The following is a 27,048-nucleotide window of genomic DNA, read 5'->3' as shown; positions in this document are numbered from 1 at the left end:
AAAAATACTCAAAACCAGATTGTCTTAAAGAGCCACAATTCCTTTCTTATCACAAGTAATATGGAAATACTTCCAAAAACTCAGGGGATATTTCACTATTTTGCCACATCTCTTCTTTGCATAAAGTTATTGGATCTGAGAATTACAAAATTAAAAGGTCTTTAGAAGACAACTAGTACTCCCTACATGCCAAAATTAAGTTCACCTATACCATAGTAAAGAAATCGCAACCAACCTCTCGTTGAAGACGTCAAATTATAGACAAACCACTATCCTTTACTATCCCCCACATTCCCCTTAAGGTAGCTCATTCTATTCCTAGACAGTGTTAATGATTAAAAAGTTTTCTTTACATTATACCAAAAGCTATCCCCCCATATTTTCTATCCTTTGATTGTTTTGACTTCTTAGTTTAAATAATATATGGTTAATCTTTTTTCTAAGTGAAAGCCTTCCCAGAAGATTGCATTTCCTCTTTCTTCCCTCTCCCCACTTCCACCAAGTACCCTTCTTTACCAGGATAAACATTTCCCTTCCTTAAATTAACCCTAATATGACATGGTTTTCAATCACCTCACCATCTTGGTTGTCCTCAACTGGATGTACTGCAAATTGTCAATACTTTTTTCTAAAATGTCACAACATCCCAAAATACAGTCTTCCAAATGTGTCTGACCAGAAAAGACCATAGCACTATCAACTCTATCACGTAACATAGCATGTTTATATTAATGTAATATAAGATGGTAGTAGATATTTTGGGCTATAAAATCATACAACTGATTGATATTGAGATTGCTCTGTATTTGAAAACCCAGATGTTTTTCTCATTAACTGCCTCTCTCAAACCCTATACCTTGAGATAATTTTTTTTAGTCCAAGTTTTAGAAACTTTACATTTAACTTAACTAACTTGTCACAACAGTATATTCAGTCCATCATTCTAGCCCAGTGAGATCCTGTTTGAATTCTAATTCTTCCATCCACTAGGTTAGCCATCCAAGCATGATATTTGTCCCTTTATCCAATTCATTGATAAAAATATTGAATAGAACAGGGCTAAGTATGGTTCTATGGGACATTCCACTACTGCCTTCTTTCAGTGTTGACACCAATCACTACATTTTGGGTCTGATAATTTAATTAGTTTGAAATCTCCCAAACAGTTCTAAGTTATGGATACATAACTTTCCTTATTTTCTCCCAGGAAACTATTTGAAATTCATTATGTAGTGTCTGTAGGTTGCCCCAAAAGTTGCAATCATGAACCTCTTCAACTCATGATGCAAAAGGAGAAAAAAAAAACCTATTTGTGAGTTTGGTGGGATTTGGAGCAACCTATATTCATATATTCTCTTTTCAAAACTAATGTGATGATTAGCAGAAAGACAAATCCAGAACCATGGGAAAATGTAAATACTAACCAGGCTCAAAAGCTTAGTATAATTCACCAAAACCAGGAATCTGTTGAAGAGCTATAGATGATCAAATGGTGGAGCAAATCACAAGTCTTTCCTTCAGAGATGTACTCTGAATGTAGTGGAAACATTTGTGCTACAATTTTAGGATCTTATATTTTGGGGTACTGAGCAAGAAATTCCATTTTGTACTGAAAGTGTCAAGGTTAACAATATCTGCACAATCCAAAAATAAAATTCTTGTCTTTGGGGAAAAACAATAACCTAGCTAGTAAGTATGTAGTACTTTAAGGTTTACAAAACACTTTACACATATCTCATTTGAACCTCACAACAACTCTGGAAGATAGGTATTATTATTAATCCCATTTTAGAGAGGAGGAAGCTGAGCCATGTAGAAGTGAAATGACTTGTCCAGGTTACACAGCTAGAAAGAGTCTATGGTCTAATTTCAACTCAAGTCTTCCTGACTCCAGGTCAGGCACTCTATCTACTGAACCAGCTAAGTTACCTGAAGTTAGGTTTAATCTGGCATGACTTAAAAAGTAATGAAAATTGTTTTCATTTCTTTTAAAATGAACTTAACCCTGTTTCTTCAGTTTCCTCATCTATAAGATGAACTGGAGAAGGAAATGGCAAACCACTCCAGTATCTCTACTAAAAAAAAACAGAGTCACATAGAGCTAGATACCATTGAAACAATTGAACAACAACAAAAACATGGATCATTCTTGAAGAGTAAATGAACCTTTCACTGAGCCATTGATTCATGACTATACTCAGGCAGGATATGCAGGAAGAAGTGGGGGGATTGTTTCTCTGTAAGAAGGCAGAAGGCTTACCTCTCAGAGGAGAGTCGGTAAGGAGGGAGACCAACTTAGTGGAAATAATGCTGTTTATATTGGAGAAAAAAGCTCCAGAGAGCATAAGAACTGTCTTTAAGTATTTGAGGTATTTTCATCTGGCATACACTTTGGCCACATAGCGATAAGACAGGACTTGGAAAAGACCCTGATGTTGGGAGAGATTTCAAGTCAAAAGAAAAGGTGATAGCAGAGTATGAGATGGATAGACAGTATCATTCAAGTTCAAATAAAGTCTATATTTGTTAGAGATCTTAAAGAGGAGATTTCTGTTCAGATGCAGAGTGAACTAGAATGCCTTTTACCTTTCTCATGGAAAAGTAGTGATTTTTCAGTTCTATGAATTTATGAAGTGTACTTAAAAATGAAAGATGTTAACATTAACTTAACAAAAAATTTATTATGTGTTCTCTTTATTGCAATTTATATTGTATTTTTTGTGAAATTCATCTTGTATATCTTTCTTTCTAAATTAAAGCATATTCTAAATGCTTTCTTTCTTATGTTTCACCTCCAGAAGAAGCAAATCTTGTAAGCAAGAGCTGCCATTCCATTTCTTAAGGCATTTAGTGACGTGAGAATGCCACTTCTTAAAACTTACTTCAATAAATTGTTTTTAGAAAGGAAAATAAGGACATAAGACTCTTATTTGACAAAAAAGAGATCTTTAGAGTGAATTATTTTTAAAAGTACTAATGAATTAAAGTGTAAAAACATATAGAATCTGTGTTTTCTACTGTAATTGGGATGTTCTACTTATTTTTCAGTGATAACTTATTGGTCAGATTAACTTTGCTTAACATCAATTTAAAATACTAAACGTGCTTGTGTTCTTTTTTGTTTGTTTGTTTTCTTCAGCTTATGAGTTACAAAACTGCCCTGATCCTCCACCATTTCAAAATGGGTATATGGTCAACTCGGATTATAGTGTGGGACAGTCCATTTCATTTGAATGCTACCCTGGATATGTTCTAATAGGCCATCCTGTCCTTACCTGTCAGCATGGGATCAATAGAAATTGGAATTACCCCTTCCCACGATGTGATGGTATGTTATTAAGTTTGTCATAATAGTACTCTTTCTCTCTCTTGATACTGGTTGGGCTCTTTTAATATTTAAAAAAATGTTTTTCTGCATACTCACCATTGTCTGTGTTAATATTTGTGCATTTAATTATTATTGATTGTACAAATAATTATTTGTGCAAATTTATTGTGCAAATAATTACTATTTATTGTGCTATTGTGTTAGACTTTGTAGGGGAATATGAAGATAAAGATATAGTTCCTGTTTTCAAGTAAATTATAAGTTGAGCTTATACATATCTGTAGTAGATGCTGGGATATCAGTTCCTTCTTTTAATAGTTATTATGATGTACACAGAAAAGAAATCAACATCTGGTTTGGGAGGCAGAGAGTGTGGAAACTGAAGGTCACCTGTTGTAGGAGGAGAAAGCTGGAAGCTTTGGAAAGCTTTCAAGAGGCAAAGATGTGTAGGTGGGAGTCACCTCTAGTTTAGTGGGTCAGTTGAAAAGGTACGGGTTTCAATTAGAGGAATTAGCAAGAACAGTGATGCAGAGATAAGAATGTGAGGGCTTTGTTTGGGGAGTTTTAATCCAATTTAGCTGAAATATAGGTTTCATCTAGAGGAACAGAGGTAGTAGTTTGGAACTTGAACACTAAAGTCCTTAAATGCATACATTCATGTGTTTGAGGGGAAATTGATCAGTTAAAACTTTAAGGTAGTCATAGTAAATTATCACACAGTTAAAAAATGCATCTTGAGTTGAGGATTACAGATTTGGGCCGCCACATATATTTTCAGACTCAGAAGATCTGCTGGTTAGTTTTTCTGAATTTTTTCCACCTCTTGTTTTTATTAATTGTGACAAAGGTATTTTCTCCTGGGGAGGGAAGTGGGGAGTGATATATTTGAGGATAAATGTGATGTAAAGAAAAGAAAAAAATATATATATATATACATATATATACACATATAAAGAATTTTAATAAAAAAAGGAAAAAAGATTATAATCTTACATTGAGGAAAAAAGCAATATCCCTTTCCATTGAGTGCCTAGCATTTAGGGATAAGAATAAGGACTGTTTCTGCGATTTCATTGGCATAGGTAACTCTCAAGAGAGGGCCTATGAATGTCAGCACCTTTTTCTGAAACTTAGAGACTTAGAGAATCTTCACTTGATCTTCATAATAGGCCAAAGGTCAAAACTATTTTCATAACAATACATCATTTGCTTATATGTATACTATATATTGTGTGAGGCAAGATTTTTTTCATATACTTTAACAAAAACAATGTATCCAACAAATTGAGTGCAGAAGATATGTGAATCAAACTACTTTCAAGGCAGACATTAAAAAGATTTGTAAAAATATACAAAACTATGTTATAGTTCTCATATGTTTCTTATTTTGAAAAATAGTTATTTTCATAAAAATGTAATTTACATTAACATCTTGGGTTTATAGTCATTTCAACTGAATTACTAAGTGAATATTTTAACATTTTATTAATTTTACTCTTTTAGAGTAACAGATATATTGATCCATAAAACCCACATAAACAAAAACTGGTTGGAGTCCTCAGTAATTTTTAAGCATATAAGGATTTCCAAAGACCAAAAAGTTTGAGATAACTGGTCCTGGGCAATGAGAGAAGTGGGTTATATAGTTAGCAAGTGGCAGAGGTGAAATTTAAACTGAGTTCTTCCAGCTTTCAGGCCATCTCTCAATCCACTATGCAATACTTCTTCTGTTTGCTTAGTTGAATTATGCAAGATGTAAATGAATCACAGAAACTGTAATAAAACTGACATTTTAATACTGATCATTGTGATTCCTTTCTATGAAAAAAATAATGAAGTTATTAGCTTTGCCAATCTTTGAAATGCTAAATATATATAGGCCAGTGGTTCAAAAGGAAAGGAGTTTAGCTGTGTGTGGATTTCTATTGAAAGATGAAAATACAAACAGGTCGGTATTTTTTATTCTCTTTTTTCTCATTGCTAGCATTAATTTGAATTTATATTATTAATTTATCAATTTATAGAATTAATTTATAGAATGTTTTAAGTTTTGCAAAACATTTTATATGCCTTATGTCATTTGCTTCTTACTAGAACTCTCTAAGGTTTGTCAATGTTGCTATTTTCACTTTACAGAAAACTATTAATGCGCTCTGCATTAAGTAATTCCTTAATCTTGAGTCTATCACATACTTGGTAACCTATCAATGCAGCATGTTCTAAAATTGATATTTTAGAAGAAATAAACATAGCAGTAGTATACATTATTTCAGACACACCTGGCTCTTTTTCTCATTAGAAACTAAGTTTTTCTGTGAAGATTTTCAATTATAGTTCCCCATTTAAAAGTTTGTATTATTCTACAGTGAAATCAACCAGCAAATTACTTTAAACTTTTCAAGCTAATACATCTACTTGTCCCATGCAATTTTAGTTTGAATTCCTTGGATTCTATCATTTAAATTATAAATTCTTAGAGCAAAGAGGGTTTTGTCTTTAACATCTTTTTTTATACAAATGCAGACACAAATGGTAATGGTTTACAAGAATGAGATCAGATAAAATCATCACTAATTCAATAATGAACGAATTTCTTACCAAAACCAAGTAGGAGACTAAGAATCCAGCATTTAGGCTCAGGATTAGGCTATTAATGTGACAAAAATGATTTGTCATTTGACTTTTCCATAAAGAGAGTACCAAAAGAGACAGTGTGTCATAGTGAACAGAGATCTACAACTGGAGATGGGAAGAACAGACTTCAAGTCCTTCCCTCACCCATATGATCTGTGTGATCCTGAGGAAGTTCTCAGTGACTCAGATAGCTCTTTAAGGCAATAAAACAGAGGAGATACTTCTCTGTGCTGGTGGGGGGACTTTCTTCCACTGAAATCACAGACTCAAGGAACTCGTTCCTTTTATCTACCTCCCTAAACCACGCCACTCCCAGCTAGATGGCCCACTGCATAGAGATCTGGAATCCAGAAGACATGAGTTCAAATTTGACCTCAGAGACTTGCTAGCTCTGTGACCCTTGGCAAATTACTTAACCTTTGTTTGCCTTCATCCATTGGAAAAGAAAATGGCAAACCACTCCATTATATCTGCCAAGAAAGCTCCATGCACAGTATGATCCACAGGCTCATGAAAAGTCAGACACAACTGAATGACAAAAGCAACCTTCCCCTCCCCCACAAAGCAACCAAGACAATTTGGTATGATATTATTTTCAGTATTAATTGTTAACAAATAACCTATGGGGGGGGGGAACAGACTTCTTTCTCATTTTTTGTTAATATTTAGCAATGCATTTATTTTTTTTTTGTAATTATACACATTTTTATTGAGTTGTTTCATTTATGCTTGCAGTCTATTTGTCATCTAATCAAGTTATCTATTTTATTTTCTATGATAGAGTTATAATATTCTATTTTTATGATTGTTCTCTCTCTAAAACTAAAACACCTTATTTTATTTGAAGAAAATAAATGAAATCTATGTATAATTGCATTATCATACTAGGGATTAATTCTGTTCAAGAGAGCAGGATATCAAAAGTGGTTTGCTGGGTAGAATCTAATGTATATTAAAATTCTCTCTGTACATCTAATATACAAACAAGGAATCATCCTCAAACCAGGGGTGTTTTGTTTGTAAAATTCAATATTTCTATAGGAAAGAAAGATAATGTAGGCCTAGTAGACAGAATAAGAGACTTGTGGTCAGGAAAACACATGTTTGACTACTACGTCATCCACATTTAGCTGTATGATTCTGGGAAAGTCATTCAAGTTCTCTGAGATTCTATTTCCTCATTTATAAAATGGGGATGTAACAACAATTAACATACAAGAATGTTATTAAGGATCAAATAAGATAATATAATTAAAAATTTTTGTAAACCATGAAGAGCTATCTGAAAGCTGTTATTACTGTTGTTAATAAGAAGAATGACTTAAATTTTCAGCTATTACTTAGGTTGACACATTTGGCATCATAAGATTTGGGAAGGAGTGCTCTGATAACGATGCTATGAGGTATATAGGAGGAAGAGTATTTTCTCATCTTTCTGATGCTAACGATGCTAATGATGGTTAGGAGAATAAATGCAACTGGCATTTATAGAATATTTTAAGTTTTGCAAAACATTTTATATACCTTATGTCATTTGCTTCTTATTAGAACTCTCTAAGGTTTGTCAATGTTGCTATTTTCACTTTAGAGAAAACTAAAGCCCTTTTTAATAGAGAAGTTAAGTGGTTTATGCAGCCTTACACAGTTACTAAGTGTCTAACACAAGCTTTGAACCCCTCATAGTCTTCCTGACTCCAGAGACTTGTAGCATTTTATCCTCTACATTACTTGGGGATCAAAAAAGTTGAGTGATTTTTTTTATCATAACCAGATAGGGTATATAGAAGTTGAAACTCAAATCCATGTATCTGGACTTTTGAGTCCAGTGCTTTTTCTTCTATTTCATGTCTGTTTCTTTTTTTTGAAAGATAGCAAGATAATAGGTAGTTGATAAACAAATAATGCATTTGACATTCCCTATCTCCGTTTTAGATGCTTCTTCACAGATTTGTTTCTAGATAGAACAAACACATACAGAAATATTATAGCTACTCAAACAGAAAAAATAAAATTCAAATGCAATAGACTCATGAGCATCTAATGAAAGAAACAGATCCTTGGAAAAGTTTCCTTTTGGATTCTTCTCCAATACTTTTCAAGAATCCCAATTTTGTATCAACTCAAATGTTGTCTATCAATAAGCCTTTACTAAATGACTGCTACGTTGCAGACATAGGGCATCTGAAAGTAACAAATGGAATATTTCCTGTCTTCAAAGAGTTAACATTCTTTTGTCAGAGGAAACATGCATATATTTAAGTATATGCAAAATAAGTAAAAGTTAATGTAGGGGAGGAATGATATAAGTGTTGTGGAGTTTTCTCTTGTGCTGAACTTCAGAGAAATCTAGATATTCTAAGAAGAAAAGGTGAGGAGAGAGAGAAGACATTGACTAACACCAAATAAGGACACCCAAGAAGAATATTTGACAGAAATATGACTTAGGATTCTAGTTATTTTCCTCAGATGAAGGATGGTAAAATGCTAGCTTAAATCATCCCATTGTTTGAAAATAGAATAATCCATTATTGTATAAAACTAACAACTGGCATCTCCACTAAGAGAAAAAGGCAAGAAATTCACACATAATTTGTGAAATTCAAGATATTTATGTTCTCTGATAAGAACCAATAATAATCCTGAAGATAAGATAGCTTAAAATATTTGTCAGAGAAATATCAATAAAATGTTAATTCATTAATTGGAAAAGACTTTTCTTGTTCATTTACATTAGCTGCATTTGATTACAAGTTTATATACACATCTGAAGTATAAATAATAACAGCATTTTATTAACCTGATAAAAATCTTCTGCCATCAAAATGATTGTATAGTTATTTTTTTTAATGTCTTATAATTTTCTCCAGAATTTTAGATTCATAAGTTAATGACATGGGAACCTCTCTCTGAATATTTAGTAAGAGAACTGACAACTTGGCATACTGACAATGATTCATGGAAAAATGTAAGCTGCTTACCTAGAAAACAAAATAAAACAATCTTCAAATCATCTAATAGGCATTTGCAGGGTTAGTAGAGGATTCTTTGCTTTTGTTCTGACATGGCAATTATATTTATATAATGCCTTACGGTTTACAAAGGGCCCACATAGAATTCTCATGTGAAACACCACAGATAGTAAAGAAGGCATTATTCTCCCTAGCTTACATGGGGAGAAACTGAGGCTCAGGAATTTGAATGATGTCTCAGGATTGTTTTAGCTGGTACAGGGCAGAATTCACCAATTCTCCAATACCACTCTTAGGTCTCTATCCCAAAGAGATCATAAAAATGGGAAAAGGACCCACATGTACAAAAGTATTTATTTATAGCAGCTCTTTTTGTGGTGGCAAAGAATTGGCACTTGAGAAGACGTCTATCAATTGAGGAAAAGCTGAAGAAGTTGTGGCATATGAATGTAATGGAATATTATTGTGCTACAATAAATGATGAGCAGGCGAACTTCAGAAAAAAACTGAAAAGATTTATATGAACGGATACTGAGTGAAATGAGCAGAACAAGGAGAACATTGTACACAGTAGCAACCACAGTGACTGACCTTTATAGACTTAGCTCTTCTCAGCAATGCAAGGATCTAAGACAACTCCAAAAGACTCATGATGGAAAATGCTTTCAACATCTAGAGAAAGAACCTGGGAGTCTGAAAGCAGATTTGCTGTCCTTTTCTTTTGTTTGTTTTGTTTCTTTTTTTCTCATGATTCTTTCCATTAGTTTTAATTCTTCTTTATATCACGATTGTGAAAATATGTTTAATATGAATGTCTAAGTAGAGCCTGTATCAGATTGCATGCCATCTTGTAGAGGGGGGAGGAGAGGGAAAAGGAGAAAATTCAAAACTCAAAATCTTATGGAAGTGAATGTTGAAAACTAAAAATGAATTAATTATTAAAAAAAAAGATTTACCAAGTCTCAGAATTGGAAAGCACCTCAGAGGTCATCCAGTCCAAATTGTAAAAGCTTATTGATTGATTAAAATAGTGGAGGCCTCATTGTTCTACTTTTACAACTTCCTTGGACAGTAAGTAAGTCAAGAATTCTAGGAACTCCACTACAAGTCCTCTGGCAGACTCCACTGAGAGTGCTTTGCGCTTCCTTGCCTCCCTGGGTCATGTGCTTCCTTTCCTTAGGACTGTCATCTCTTAAGCCAAGAAGTTCTGCTGCTGCCTCTCTACTGTCACTTTGTCTGGGGGAACCAGAGTCTGCCCTCCTATCTTTGTCCACTGGTTTATCTAAGACTCTTTTTGTATCTTTCCCTGAAGATCAACGTTAAATTTATCTCCTTTCTTTTATATTATAAGTTAACCTAAGATTATTAATCCCCCAAATAGGAGGATTGAGTTATCAAGTATGGATTTTCATACCTATGAAAGAGATATAATCCAAGTTAAGTAGCTTCCTCATTTTCAACCTTGTTTAATAGCATAGAAGAAACTTTCTACACCCACTGACTATTGCCTCACTGTACTATTGCTTCTCCAGCCAAATCAAACTTCTCGATCTTGCTTTCAACTTTGTCATTCACCTGAAACTTGAAACTCTCATAAATTCCCCGATTCTAGTAGCTCCATTTTAACTCTTAAGACATACAAATTCATCTGTTTGGCTATTGAAACCTTTCCCAATCTAGCCTATTCAGAGTGCTCTGCCAAAGGGAAGGTGCATTTCCATGACTGAAAGCTGCCTCATTAACCTGGGTTTTGCTGACTAGATTTCTTAAAGACCAAGCCTTTAAACAAATTCACTATGGAGCTCATAGATTGGACAACAGTGGGTCCCTGCCCACCTAACACAAGGGAATGTAAATAGTAAATAGCAACTTTCTCTTTTGGCCAGGAACCCTGAGGGTCTTTCCCTCCCAGTTTGATTTTTTTTTTTAAAGGCACCATCCCAGGACTAACTTCTTAAAGAGGCCTGTTCACTGAAAGGGCTTTTCCTCTTTCAAAGAGAAAACCTGAAAAGACCTTAGCCTAAAAGGGACAGGGTCTCTCAATGCATCCTGGTCTACCTCCAGTTGTCCTGATGAATATCTGGCCAGTGGACTCAGATGACTCTGGAGTAGAAAATGAGGCTGATGACCTTGCACAGCCCTCCCTCACTCAAAGTCAATGCAAGTCATGTCATCATTTCCCTGTCATGGTCCTCTTCGAAAATGAACATACACAGCAAGGTGCTTCATTAATTGAGTTAAAAACAAATACAAAACAAAACAAAAACTAACCTATTCACCATATATGACATTCCAAAATACCCCTCATCTGACCATAATCTATTGACTTTTCTTACCTTTCCTTCTGCTTTCCCTGCACTGTCACCTTCAATCTCTTGATCCCTCAATTCTCTCCCAAACCATCTCTCCTGAACTAGTCATTCTCTCCTCTTTTCTCCATCTTGACTTGTTGGTAAAGCACTCAGCTATACTGTCCTCCTCCTTTGAATACCTTGCTCCCTTGCCATTTTGCTGCATATCTGCCAAGCTTCAGTTCACCATTCACCACCTTCACTCCTATACATGTGGGGCTGGATGAAGCAGTGAAGAAGAAAATCACACAACAGTTCTGCCTATGCTGTTGTTGAATCATTTCAGACATGTCTTGTTGACCCTATTTGGCATTTTCTTGGCAAAGATACTGGAGTGGTTCATTGTTTCATTGTCTAGCTAATTTTATAGAAGAGGAAACTGAGGCAGACAGCATTAAGGGACTTGGCACAGGGTCGTATAGCTAGTGTCTCTGGCCAGATCTGAGGACTTACCAGAAAGGTAAGTCTTCCTCACTATCCATTATGCCATCTACCTGTCCTAGTTCTACGTACTGTACGTCTGACACAAATTTATGTTATACAACCTCAACTCAGCCCTTTGGGTTCCTAGGTAAGCCTTGTATGCCTGTTTTATTCCACTCTCCACAGCAACTATTTTAAACCTTTTCATCCCTCCTCACACTTCCATGACACCACACAATTTCTCAGCTAAGAACCTTGCTTCATATTTTACAGAAACAGTGGAGGCCATTTGCCATGATTTTTCTCTTCTCGCTTATTCCCCATATTATATTACTCACTTGTCTTTTGCCACTCTCATCCTTCTCCCCTGTCTCACATGACATCGCCTTACTCCTTACCAAGGCTAACCCTCTACCTACTCAAATGATCTTGTTCCCCTCCATCTCCTCTAACAAATTGCCCACTCTCTCATCCCCACTCTTTCATTTATTTTCAATCCCTCCCTGTCTATTGTCTCATTCCCTACTGCCTACAAACATGACCATGTCACCTCTGTCCTAAGGGGAGAAAAAAACAGAAAATTTCCCTTTATCCTTCCATCCCTGTTAACTGTCATTCCATAGTTTTCCTGCCCTTTGGGGCTAAACTTGGAAAGATCATCTATAATAGCAGCCTGTACTTTCTTCTCATTCTCTGCCAAGCCCCTTACAATTCATCTTCTTGACTTATTGTTGTACTGAAACTGCTCTCTCCAATGCTATCGGTGATTTCTTACTCCCCAAATCCAATGGCCATTTCTTAATCCTCATTCTCCTCAAATTCTCTGCAGACTTTGACAATGTTGATCATTCTTTCCTCTTTGATACTCTCTAGGTTTTGGGAACATCACTCTCTCCTGTTTCCCTTGCTATCCATGTATCTATTCTTCAATCTATTTTGCTGGATCACCTTCCAGATCATGCCCTTCTTCTGTAACTGTCTGAACCTCTTTTCATCTCCCTCTATGTTACTTCGTTTGAAGATTTCATGAGTTTTAATGGATTTAACTACCATCTCTCTGCTGATATTTCTGAAATATACCTATCCTGCCACAACTTCTCAGCTGACCTTCAGTCTCACATCTCCAAGTGCCTTTCAGACACCTCAAACTGAATGTCCAGTAGACACGTTACACTCAATATATTCAAAACAGAATTTATTATCTTTCCTCCTAAACTGTCTTTTTCAAAGAGAGTAAACTAGAAGTATTTTAATTGTTACATTTTATGACACAATTTGGCATATTGCTAAGAGAGCATTGTCCTAGAAATAAGGAAAACTTAGTTGTCAGTTCCAATTCTGCCACATACTCTATACCTTTCATGTGATCTTGGATAAGTCACTGAATCATACATAGTTAATTACATAGTAGTTGTAATTACTAAGTCTCCAAATTACATAGTAGTTGCTAGTATGTATTGAGAGAAAATTTCCTAAGGAGGAGCTGCCTACTAGATAAAGTCAAGTGTTTAGATCACAAAAACCACATGAATACTCTTTATAGACAAGCCCTCTATGGTGTGTTGAATTTCAATAGTATTATTATTTTTTTTAATTTATTTATTTATTTTAAGTTTTCAACATTCATTTCCACAAAATTTTGAGTTTCAAATTTTCTCCCCATCTCTCCCCTCCCCCCACCCCAAATCACCAAGCATTCTGATTACCCCTTCCACCAGTCTGCTCTCCCTTCTAACAGCCCTCCCTTCCTTTATCCCCATCTTCTCTTTTGTAGGGCAAGATAAATTTCTATACCCCATTACCTGTATTTCTTATTTCTCAGTTGTATGCAGGAACAATACTCAACATTTGTTCCTAGAACTTTGAGTTGCAACTTCTCTTCCTTCCTCCCTCCTCACCCATCTCCACTGAGAAGGCAAGCAATTCAATATAGGCTATATATGTGTAGTTTTGCAAATGACTTCCATATTAGTCATGTTGTGTAAGACTAACTATATTTCCCTCCATCCTGTCCTGCCCCCCATTTCTTCTATTCTCTTTTTTTGACTTTGTACCTCCCCAAGAGTGTTGACTTCTAATTGCTCCCTCCTCCCATTTGCCCTGCTTTCCATCACCCCCCCCCCACTTATCCCCTTCTCCCCTGCTTTCCTATATTGTAAGATAGGTTTTCATGCCAAATTGAGTGTGCATGTTATTCCTTCCTTGAGCCAAATGTGATAAGAGTAAGCTTCACTTTTTCCCCTCTTTCCTCCCCCCTTTTACCCTCCATTGAAAAGGCTTTTTCTTGCCTCTTTTATGAGAGATAATTTGCCCCATTCTATTTCTCCCTTTCTCCTGCCAATATATTCCTCCCTTAATTTTATTTTTCTTAGATATGATCCCTTCCTATTCAACTCACCCTGTCCTCCCTCTCTCTCTCTCTCTCTCTCTCTCTCTCTCACTATATATGTATATATATATATATATATATATATATATATATATATATATATATATATATATATATATATGTGTGTGTGTGTGTGTGTGTGTGTGTGTGTGTGTGTGTGTGTGTATAATCCCACCAGCTACCCAGATGCTGAGAAAAGTTTCAAGAGTTACAAGTATTATCTTTCAATGTAGGAATGTAAACAGTTCAACTTTAATAAGTCCCTTATGATTTCTCTTTCCTGTTTACCTTTTCATGCTTCTCTTGATTCTTATGTTTGAAAGTCAAATTTTCTATTCAGTTCTGGTCTTTTCATCAGGAATGCTTGAGAGTTCTCTATTTCACTGAATGACCATTTTTTCCCCTGAAGTATTATACTCAGTTTTGCTGGGTAGGTGATTCTTGGTTTTAATCCTAGTTCCTTTGACTTCTGGAATATCATATTCTATGCCCTTCAATCCCTTAATGTTAGATCTTGTGTTATCCTGATTGTACTTCCACAATACTTAAATTGTTTCTTTCTAGCTGCTTGAAATATTTTCTCCTTGACCTGGGAACTCTGGAATTTGGCTCCAGTGTTCCTAGGAGTTTCTCTTTTTGGATGTCTTTCAAGAGGTAATCTGTGGATTCTTTCAATATTTATTTTGCCCTCTGGCTCTTGAATATCAGGGCAGTTTTCCTTGATAATTTCATGAAAGATGATATGTAGGTTCTTTTTTTGATCATGGTTTTCAGGTAATCCCATAATTCTTAAATTGTCTCTCCTGGATCTATTTTCTAGGTTAGTTGTTTTTCCAGTGAGATATTTTATATTGTCTTCCATTTTTTCATTCTTTTGGTTTTGTTTTGTGATTTCTTGGTTTCTCATAAAGTCATTAGCTTCCATCTGTTCCATTCTAATTTTTAAAGAACTATTTTCTTCAATGAGCTTTTGAGCCTCCTTATCCATTTGGCTAATTCTATTTTTTAAAGCATTCTTCTCTTCATTTGCTTTTTGAACCTCTTTTGCCAGTTGAGTTAATGTATTTTTAAAGGTGTTATTTTCTTCAGTAGTTTTTTGGGTCTCCTTTAGGAAGCTGTTGACTTGCTTTTCATGATTTTCTTGCTTCTCTCTCATTTCTCTTCTCAATTTTTCCTTCTCCTCTTTTACTTTATTTTCAAAATCCTTTTTGAGGTCTTCCATGGCCTGAGACCATTGAATATTTATTTTGGATGTTTGGAATACAGAAGCCTTGACTTTTGTGTCTTTCCCTGCTGGTAAGCATTGTTCTTCCTCTTCTGAAAGGATGGGAGAAGATACCTGTTCACCAAGAAAGTAATCTTCTGTAGTCTTATTTTTTTTCCCTTTTTGGAGTATTTTCCCAACCAGTTACTTGACTTTTGGGTTCTTTGTCAAGAGTAGGGTATACTCTGTAAGTTCTCTGTTCCTCCAAAGTGGCACAATCAAGCCTGCAAACTATTCTGGGAGCAACCAAAAACTTTTGTGCCCAGAATATAAGAGTAGTAGAATTTCCTCTCCACAACAGCGTCATCTGCAGTTCTTCCATGTTAGCACTCAAGGCTGAGTTTCAGAACAGCTGCTTAATTCCCCCAGGGCCTTTAGGCAGGGTAAGGCCAGGGCTATCACTCTGGGATGAGGTTCAGATCAGCTGATCAATTCCCCCAGACTTTAAGATGAGGCCTCCAACAATGGATGTTGGCTACTGCCTGCTATGGGAACCGCCACCCGCTGAGGCATCTGCCACCACCCCTAGGGCTGGAGTTATGGGGTAGGGGAACCCTGCTCCCTTCTTGGCCCTCTAAAAAAGCTCTCTCTCATTGACCTTTGGTGTCTGTGGGTTGAGGGATCTGGGAACCTCCATTGCTGCTGCTGTGGATTCTGCTCCCAAGGCCTGCTCCCGTCTCCCTCCCTGCACAACAGGGTCAAGGCTGGGCTGGGATCCACTCCACGTCCAGTGCAACAGACCTTTCCAGTCAGCCTTCCAGGTCACCCTGGGCTGGAAGTCTCCTCCACTCCATTGTTTTGTGGCTTCTGCTGCTCTAGAATTTGTTGAGAGTCATTCTTTACAGGTATTTTATGGGCTGTGAGGGAAGAGCTAGAGTGCATGCATCTTTTTAGTCCACCATCTTGGTTCCTCTATAGTACTTTTAAATGAGTGATAGTATTATTTACTCAAGAAAGGAAGTACTAATAGAAAGTGATGGAGTCAAGATAGAAATTCTAGTCGAGTCCCTGGTTTGAATCCTGACTCTACTACAAAATTACAGTGTGTTACAGGCTAGCCATTCTTTGCCTAAATTTCTCCTTCTCTAAAATGAATAATATTATCTTTCCTATGTATATTATTAGGACCTAAGAGGTCATAGATAGAAAGCATTTTGAAATTAAAAGAGCATTAAAAATTCTCAAAATCATAGCTTGCAGTAAAGATTATTCTTGATTAGAATCTTTGAAAACTGAAATTCATTGAGAGGTCAAATTGAAAAATTTAAAATCTTAGAATAAATTCATGCATAAATTTTATCTTCTCTGTTATAAAAGGTAGGCAAGTTACTATTTTAATATCTGTAGTGATGTAAATATCTAGTACTTCATAAATATTAGGCCATGCTCAATTCTATAATTAAATATTTAAGTGTATGCATTAGAAAATATGATTATATCTCACAAAACCACCTAGGATGGGGGACATAGACTTTTGCCTCAAAGAAGGAATCAGACATAAAATATCAGTTTGTATGTATGACTATATTCATGAGTGTATATATAAATATATATAGTGTATGTGTGTATGTGTATTTAGACATATATACTCACACATACACTCATAGGCTCATTTAAAATGTGTGTGTATATATAAGGATATACAGTAGAACTTCGGTTTATAAATTTAATTCATTCTGAGATTCTTTTCATCATGCAATTTGTTCATATTGCAAAGCAAATTTTCCCATACAAAATAGTATAAAGTCAGATGACCAGTACCACACCCCCAAAAATATTCATATAAAAGTAATTATTTATAATTTTAAGGTTTTTGTGCCTAATGTACCTGAAATACAGTAACAATAATTAGTACACAATATAAACCAAAAATAAATTAAATTAACCTGAACTTTATTGTGTGAGGGAGATGAGAAGGGAGGAGGAGGAGGAGGAAGAGTTATTGATTGGAAGGAGAATCTCTTTCTATGAGAACACAGGGGATTTCAACGTTGAACGTGTTCTCTCTCATTCTACCTTCAGTAAAAGTAAGACTAATACTACTGCCTTCATTTATTTTTCATTTTTTAGAATCACTTTCATGTTTTGACTCACATGTTTTCTTCACTTCTGACTAGGAATCTATCTAATGACATTTGTTTCTGATTTTTTTAAAATTAATTTATTTGTTTTTAGTTTTCAACAGTCACTTCTATAAGTTTTAAATTTTCTTCCCTTCCCTCCTCACTCCCTTCCTGAGATGGCATGCAATCTTATAGGGGTTCAAAAAACCCCATTGCCCTAATTGAGTGTTATCCCTTCGTGAGCCATTCAAGTCCAAAATTGATTTTCATACTGTGAGTTTTTGTTTGTCCTGCAAGACAAATTTGGGGAAAATTTATTTTCATCCAACAAGGCATAAGTAAACAGGTTACTCATAAGCCAAGGTTCTATTGTATGTACTTATAATAATTGGGGCAACTAGGTTGTACAGTGGATAGAGAGACAGGCCAGGAGTCTAAAAGGCCTGAGTTAAATTTGACCTTGGACACTTATTAACTGTGTGACCCTGGTCAAATCTGTTTGCCTCAGTTTCCTCATCTATAAAATGGGAATAATAACAGTACCTCCCCCCTTCCCAGGGTTGTTGTGAAGATCAAATGAGAAAATAATTGAAAAACCCTTAGTACAGTGACTGGCACTTAGAAATGCCCTATAAATTTAGATATTATTATTATATAATCAGTGTATATGTATGATTTATTATTTTATATGAATACATATGGGATCATGGGATCATTAGTTCAAAGTATTACATAATTAGAACAAGAAAAGATCTTAAAGGCCTTCTTATCCAAGCTCTTCAATTTTTACAGAAGCAAGTTCAGACCAAGGGAGTTTGATTGCCTATCCAGTAGTCATTCTGCTATTAAGTAACAGGATTTATATGTATGTTTTCTAGCTCCAAATCCAGTCCTCTTTCCTGCTTCCTCCCAGCCACATAAACTCACATATCTTAATATATACATATACATGTACATATATGCACATATACATAAATATAGATGCATATTCATATGCAGAGAACACATGCTACATGATAAATCTTTACATTTCTGGTCATGCACTGACATATGTAGAGAGAAGGAGCAATGACATGAAAGTGTGTGTGTGAGTATATATATGTATATATTTTTTTTACACACACACGTACATACACACACACGTACATACACACACACACACACACACACACAGAGTTATATAAAGGTCAGCTAGGTGGTGTAGTGGATGGAGTGCTGGGTCTCTGATCAGGAAGACTCATCTTCCTAAGTTCAAATTCAGCCTTAGACACTGACTAGCTGTGTGATTCTGGGTAAGCACTTTAGCTCCATCTGCCTCATTTTCCACATCTGTCAAATAAGCTGGAAGAGGACATAGAAAACTACTCCAGTGTCTTTGTGAAGAAATACCCAAACAGGGGCACAAAGAATTGGACATAAAACTGAAAAAAGACTGAACAGAAACAAGAACAGGTAGATATATAAATTCCAAATTAAACAGGTCTCAAATAGAATGTCCTTTTGTTCATATCTTTGTCATCAGACCAAGTGTAAAGACATCCATCATCTCAAGATATCATAGGAAGGAAAACACACAATCCACTCACAGTTATCACAGAATAGAACAGTTCAGGCATTTAATAGATTCCTCAGAGGCTTGTGGAAGATTTCTTCATCCATCCTCATAGCCCTAGGCATATGTGAAGTACAATCAGCTAATAGGACACAGTTCTCATTTCAAATGATTCCACCCTGCTGCTGAGGGGTTTTGTACTTCCCAGGAGGATTGGATGGAAAAATACCAGAAGATCTAGGATAATCTTGATTTAGGTTAATTGTCCTCTTATCTCTTGGAATAGACCTGTGGAATTTACTTTGAGGTAAGGGAGGATGGTGATGAAACTTATTTGAGATTTAATTTTTTGGAGAGAGCTATAGGAGCCCAAGATGAGCAGTGCAGGCCTGGTGTTTGGACTCTAAAGCGTGCACTGGACTTAACATTCATTTAACGATACTAAATTTTCTCACAAAAATTTGGTTAGTTTTACTAATTGATTTATATTTACTGTCCTGTATCTATTTCTAAATGTATAACAGTTTCTAGAGTCAAAGTCACTTGGATTTATGCTGTGTCTTATAAATACGCCAAGTGGGCTGATGTGCTGGTCATAGAGAAGAGGGATTATGGGTGAATAGATTGAACACTTGAAATGAGAAGCTCTGCATGGGAAGTCCTTCCTTCTCTCCTCTCTCTGTCTGTCTCTCTGTCTCGGTCTCTCTGTCTCTCTGTCTCTCTGTCTCTCTGTCTCTCTCTCTCTGTCTCTCTCTCTCTCTCTGTCTCTCTCTCTCTCTCTGTGTCTCTCTCTCTTTTTCCTTGGTTCTTAGCATATTCATTAAGTCTGGCTTGATAAATTCCTATTGGTTGTTTCAGTCCTGCTTCTGACATCAGGAAGTTCTTTCATATTATATAAAAGGTTCTGCAAAGCTTAAAGTCAAGTAACCTCTTAGAGTCCCAGTTAACTCTCTTAAGATTTAAAGTGAAGAGCAATTAGAGGGAGCTTCCTCATCTAAATTCCCTGCAAAGTCACAGGTCCTGACAAAAAAAATGAAACAAGCATGTGTATGTGTCATGGCAAGCCAAGTCAGATTTTTGCTGTTTTTGTTTTAGTATAATCAAGTGGCTCTGATTGAATCTTGCTTTTATCAACCAAGAGTCTTTACTAGGAATAAAGTACAGAAACAAGAGTTTCTTTAACTAGAAATATTGTATTTGTAGAAATAATGTATTTGTATTGTTAATTATTATAATGTGATTAAAGAAGATTTTCCCCACCCATTAATAGGCCTGGGAAGCTTTGTAGGAAGGCCTATACTTTTTGTTAATGAGGCTCTGATTCTCAAGGGTTGTGATGCCCTCTGGCTCTAAAAAATGTATAAATACTCTGAGGGTGAGGTTCTACTTTGGGGCTTAGTTTTGGAAGAAGGTTTGTGTGCCAGATGGAACTCTGGGAAGCCTCTAAGCGTCCCCTCAGGTTTGAAAACCCAGATGATGTTATTATATAAATTGGTCTGGTTCTACTCATTTCACTTTGTGTCATTCCATATGTCTTCCCAGGTTTGTTTCTTTTTTTTTTGACATATCACTTTCCTATGCCATAGTCACCTGTTCAATTGATGGGCATCCTTTTAATTTCCATTTGTTGTCACCAAAAACAACTGAATACACACACTTATAACTGATATAGACAACTAAATCTCGCTCTGTCTTTCTCTTTCCCCCTCCCTTTCTCCCTCTCTTCCTCTCTCCATAGAGATCCTTTTGCTACTTCTTTTGATGTCTGGGGAATAAATCTAGTAGAAGTATTGCTGAGTCAAAGGTTATGCACAGTTTAATAGCTTTGGGGGCATAGTTCCAAATTGTTTTCCAGAGTAGTTGGACCAGTTCACAGCTCCACCAACAGTGCATTAAATTACCTATTTTCTCACAGTCCCGCTGGTATCTACGATTTTCTATTTTTGTCATCTTAATCAGTCTGATGGATGTGAGTGCAATTTGGTACTTTAGGGTTGTTTTAATTTGCATTTTTATACATTTTTAGTGTTTTAGAGCATTTTTTTTTAAATATGGCTACTGATAGGCTCTGATTTCTTCCTCTGAAAATTGACTATTCTTAACTTTTGACTATCAATTGAGAAACAGTTCTTATTCCTATAAATTTGACTCAGTTCCCTGTATATCTTAGAAATATGACTTTTATCTGAGAAGCTTGCTGCCAAGATTTTTTTTTTCATTTTTTTCTGCTTCCCTTGTAATTTTAGCTGCACTGGTTTTGTTGGTACAAAACTTTTTAATTTTATGTAATCAGAATTGGTCATTCTACCTCCTATGAACCTCTCGATCACTTTTTTGGTCATTAGCTCTTGCTTTGTTCATAAATCTGATAGATAATTTATGGCATTCAAGAGGTTCAGGGGTGATGGGGGACCCCAAAATACCGACGGTCCGGGTTGTGCTCTAATGAATTTGACTCAAGCCTTCTTAAAGCCAAAGAAAACAAAGTTTATTAAAGATTCGCCAAATTGGGTTGCCTCTTAAGGAGCCTAAGTATTTGTGATGCTTGGATTCACAAGTGGGTCAGATAGAATCCCAGCTAGACAGAGTCTGAGCTGGATTGAATCTGCACCTTCATGGAGGCAAGATGGAACTTAAATACTGAAAAGAGTATAGGAGGGATGGGTGTGGGGGCGGTGTCTGGTAGTCCAGGGTGATGGGAAGAGGGGTTTAGGAAGGGTCTTGAGGAGAAGTCCTAGGAGGGAATCCAAGGAGGGTCCAAGGCTGGAAACAGCTGGAGGCTGTCAGGAGATAGCAGACAATGGAGGGTTTGGGTGGGAAGCAGATGGGGCAATACAGAGATCTTGATAGGGGCAGTATGGGAATGGGGTTTTGATGGGATCAAGGGTGGGGAGTGCAACAGAGACCTGAAATGATAATGAAAAGCCCTTGGGCTTCCTGAGACTGCGGAACAAATGGGAATATTAGATTTGAGTAAGAAAGGCCAGATTAAGTGGGAAGATTCAAGGGGAGCTCAAGGAAGTTCCCAGAGTCTGAACCTCATCAGTACTGTTGAGAGATGCATTTTTAGATACGAACATTGAGTGCCTTCTTTTTGCTTTACTCTATTTGCTGCAAGTTACAAATTTCCCTCCCATCCCTCCACCTACTTGGCTTTTAGCTGGAAGTGTGTTAGACAGGGAAAATGGGATTACAAAAGAGGGTGTTTTTATTTTATGTGTTTAATGCACAGAAAAGAAGAAAGGACAGATAAATAGAATCATTTTGAATAAGTAGAATTTATTATATACATTTTTAAAAAGTGAGCAGGATGAAATGCAAATTCATGGTTAATCTTTTTGTGTCCTATGGGTTCATTTTTCTGGTATTTAAGTTCAGGAAAAAATTAATTTAGAAAACAAATCTTTAAGTGCCATGTAATGTCAATTATTATTTTATTAGGAATTTATAGATGTAGTGATATTAGACCATGCATATCCCATTCATTCCAAGTGTTCTTTATTTGCTTAATTGTTTTCTTCCTTTTCAGCACCTTGTGGATATAATGTAACCTCTCAAAATGGCACAGTTTATTCCCCAGGATTTCCAGATGAATATCCAATTTTAAAGGACTGCATATGGCTTATTACTGTTCCTCAGGGACATGGAGTTTACATCAACTTCACCTTGTTACAGACTGAAGCAGTGAATGATTACATTGCAGTCTGGTATGTGATCTTAAAAAATCATTAATCTGGATAATTTGACTTTGATTTTCACTGTCTGTAACTGTATATTATGTAGTGAAATGTGGCTTCACTGGAAACTAGGTGGTTAAACGTAAAGGTGAAAATAAATTTAGAAAATTTATCTGAAGTAAAAGGCTAAATAAGCCACATGTATTAAACTTGGCCAAAGCTATATCATTACACATGTCCTTTATATGTTTTAAATTAACTCATTTACCAAATTTTTTTGGGGAAGATATGTCAATATACAAATGATTTGTAATTTTAAGCTTCATTGTGAACTTATGTTGTTTTTTGTTATGGAAAACGTGTAGGAATCCTTTGCCTTAATAAGAAATTATTATAAACATTGAATTAAAAATTATGTGCTGTTGAATAAACATATGGAAAACTCAATCTAGACAAAGAAGCTCAGAATAATTATAATCCTGGTCAATGTTTAAGTTAAAGAGAAAATTCACACATATATATATCTTTTTTTTTTTCTGAGCATCCTCGGTGTGGTAAGTTTTTAAAAGTCTTTTCGGTTGTTTTTCATTTTAGATTTTACTTTAATATCTCTACTAATCAGAACCAAGGCATTTTGGCATTTAGTAGCATTATAAATATGAAAATTAGAAGAATAAGCTTGTTTCATCACTTTCTCAATCCCTAATGATATTAATGTTTCAACCTTTAAGAAAAATTTTCTAAATTTCTTGAGCTAAGTGAATTTAACAGTTTGCCTTTGAGAGTTACCTTGCATATCTATCAGCTCAGATTTTACTAAAAAACAACAGTACTTACTATAAATCTTATAACAGGAAAATTGATAGACTAAGATCCCAGCAATCTGATTTTAATACAGTATTTGCTATTAATCAGTTGTCTAATCTTAAACAAGTCACTTAACCTCCCCTTGCAGGGGTGGGGAACCTGTGGCCTCAAGGCCACATGTGACCTTCTAGGTCCTTGGGTGTGGACTTTTGACTGAGGCCAAATTTTATATATCAAATCCTTTAATTAAGGAGATTTGTTCTGTGAAGTTTGGATTCAGTCCAAGGGCTGCACTTGAGGACCTAGAGGGCCACAGGTTCCCCATCCTTGTCCCCTTGCTTTAGTTTCTATATCTGTCTAATTGTGATAATTGCCTCCGTAGGATTTTTTAGAGGATAAACTGAGAAATTATATTTGAAAACTCCAATGCTCTTTATAGATATAAGGTATCATTTTAGGTTAGATAATTGTAGGATAATGTAATCCTGAGTCACCTGTGTTACCTTGAACATACACTTAAATTCTCTGCCCCTCAGTTTCTTCAACTGTAAATTGAAAAGGTTAACTAGATGGCCTTCTAATTCTAATTCTGGAATTCAAGGAAGGGAATCTGAAACTTCAATTACAATTTGAATGTATAATGTTTTAAGTACATTATTAAATTAGATCAAGGGTTCTTAACCTTTCTTTGTATATCATAGACCCCTCTGACAATCTGATGACGCATAGGGATCCATACTCAGAATAATTTTAAAACAGTTACAGGAATGGTAACTATCAGTTAGAGGTTAGTGAATTAAAGATGTAATTTTTTTTCAACTGATCTTAGTTCATGGGTCTTCTGAAATCTATTCATGGACCCTTTAAAGGTTAGTGGACCCTAGGTTAACAACACTAATGTCACATGTTCACACTGTGATAGTAGGTATGGCAAATGTTACCACCACCTTAATTTTATGAATGAAGAAAATGTGCTTCAGAAAGATTGACTTGCTTAGATTGTTGGAGGCAAGATTCAAAACTGACTCTCCTGACTTCACTTTATAATTCTCCCTTTCTTAAGATCCAGAAGGCATTTCAAACTTCAGGTAGTACAACCCCCAAATTCTACAGATGGAGAAATTGAATTTGAAAATGATCAAGTGACATGTTCAAAGTCAGTAGTGGACAGTTTGTACATTTTCTCTTCACCAGACATGACCTAAAGTATGCACAAGGAATAAAGGAAAAAAACTATGTGCAACAGCAAAGGAAGAAATTATCCTTGAACCTTATTTTACTGAAAGCTTAAATGGGAACTGACTCCTTCCAGTGCCTGGATTAACTCTGATGGGTGAAGACAAGCATCAGAGACACTGATTTAGTTCTTATTCAGCCTGGGTCTAATTCAGAGAGGTCAAGAAAGCCACTGATGCTTTTTTTGGCTCTTACTTACATGGCACTTTGCTGTGCTGGTTTCACTTGCTTGGTAGAGAAACTTACATGCTAATCTATTATAAATCTTCTAGAGACAGTAGACTCCATCTTCTCTGAAACATGGGACTACCATTTGACACAATTACATAATCTTCTGAGAGCCACAGAAAATTCTAGCTAAGGGTGAAATAAGTAATTTTAGAGTAGGTGTTTATATCATTTGGAAATAGTTGCTGTGTCAGAGAGTCATATAACTGAAAGGAATTTCAAAGGTTCTTTAATCCAGTCACTAGAAGTACATGAAAAATGGCCAGTAGTGGAAAGATTGGCAGTGAGGTGACACAGTGGATTAAGTTCCAAGCCTGGAAGCAGGAAGATTTGCCATTCTAAGTTCAAATCATCCTGAGATGCTTATTAGCTGTGTGACCCTGGGCAAGTCACTTAACCCTGTTTACTTCAGTTTCCTCATCTGTCAAATGATCTGGAGAAGGAAATGGCAAACCTCTCCAGTATCTTTGCCAAGAAAACCCCAAATGAGGTCATGCAGAGTTGGACATGATTGAAACAACTGAAGAAGTAGAAAGGTGTCTGGAGTACCCTGGAGTCAGGATTCCTCAGTTCAGATCCTGGCTTTGCTACTAACCATCTGTGTGATGTTGAAAAAGTCATGGCCCTTTTATGTACCTGGCCTTGCTTGGTAAAAAATAAAGGATTTGACTTAGATCATCTTTAGCATTCATCCCAACTCCAGATCTTATGATGCTGTTATTGTATAAAGGAAAAAGAAAAACAGTGGCAACAACCAAAAGAAATTCAGTTTTCAGAAATAAACAGTAATGAAGTTGAAAGAACTAGACTTAAAGTCAGAATACCTGACATTGAATCCTATTCTACTTCTTCCCCTAATCATCCACGTAACCCCATGAAAATTTCTTAGTTTGCTCATCTCTGTAACAAAGATTATGATGCATAGACTCCTTACCTTAAAGAATTAGAAGTAAAGTACTTTGTATAATATTTAAAAATAACACTTATTTGAATGAGGACTAATGATTTTTCAAAAGCCTCATTAAATTTTCCCATTAAAGTGTGAATTTCTCTACTTTAGAAAGAAAGTTCTTTTCAGTCACTGATATAAATGTCACTGTGTTATACAATTTCTCTGAAAATCTCAACTTTGGAATGAAGAGAATCCTCTCTATTGGCTTTTTAACTTTGAATATCAATAACACAACCAGTCCTGTGATTACATAATGATTAGCTCACTTTTACAAAGGTGAAACTCTCTGTCAAGAGAAAATTGATTGTTAATTTAAATAACTTAATAGATTTTCATTCAAGAACTGCTCTTTTTTTCTCTTTTCCCTAGGGATGGTCCTGATCAGAATTCACCTCAGCTTGGCATTTTCAGTGGCAATACTGCCCTTGAAACAGCTTACAGCTCCACCAATCAAGTTCTCCTCAAGTTTCACAGTGACTTTTCAAATGGAGGTTTCTTTGTCCTCAATTTCCATGGTTAGTTTATTTTCACCAACTTTTATAACTCAGAAAATGCTTGTCATCTTTTGCCAATCTTCCACCAAATATACCATTACTAATCTTTAAACCAAATACACGTGTAAGGGTCTTATGATGAGATATGTGAACTTATCCTATCTGCATTTAACCATAACCCTGCAGCTATATCCTACCCAGTACCTTTTTTTTTTTTTAATTTAAGGATTTATTGTTCATGGAGTAGTGGACCTCTGTTTTAATGCTGGATCTGTTGCCAATATGTCATCTTGGACATATTGTTTAACTTCTCCTTGGCAGAGTTTCTGTAATATCTGCTTATTCCATATTTTGGATTTGAATAGCATTTTCAAAGGGTAATATGGACAGATGTTTCTTTTTGATTAAGGAAAGCAAGTAATGTTTCAAGGAACATATTAAAAATATCAGTCAAGCCTGAAACCTTGGAAAGACCATTGGATTTGGCATCAAAATGTGAAGTTTCAAATCCTTGCTATGTTGTTTAATTCTTAAGTAATATTGGACAAATAATTTCAATTCTTTGGGCTCCCCCTTCTTTTAAGAAATGAAAAGACAAGACTTGATGCTCTCTAAGATTCCCTTTCCTCTGAATCCTGTGAGTTTAAAATAATGATAAACATGACTTACCTTTAAATTTTT

The 27,048-nt window shown here is 35.6% G+C and overlaps 1 protein-coding gene across 1 annotated transcript in view; it reads left to right on the top strand.

Annotated features, from left to right (window-relative positions):
* The window catches only part of CSMD1 (CUB and Sushi multiple domains 1), a 2,598,423-nt gene that overhangs the window by 2,299,719 nt on the left and 271,656 nt on the right, over window positions 1–27,048 (top strand). Inside the window, exons 42-44 of the mRNA XM_072634370.1 lie at window positions 3,140–3,328; window positions 22,503–22,680; window positions 26,243–26,388. Of these exons, the coding sequence (XP_072490471.1) occupies window positions 3,140–3,328; window positions 22,503–22,680; window positions 26,243–26,388 (513 nt within the window). The remainder of the gene's footprint in view (window positions 1–3,139; window positions 3,329–22,502; window positions 22,681–26,242; window positions 26,389–27,048) is intronic.

This window comes from Notamacropus eugenii, chromosome 1, assembly GCF_028372415.1.
Source record: "Notamacropus eugenii isolate mMacEug1 chromosome 1, mMacEug1.pri_v2, whole genome shotgun sequence".
Taxonomy (NCBI): domain Eukaryota; kingdom Metazoa; phylum Chordata; class Mammalia; order Diprotodontia; family Macropodidae; genus Notamacropus; species Notamacropus eugenii.
Note: the sequence above shows the minus strand (reverse complement) of the source record. Positions and strands in the feature narration are given on the sequence as shown.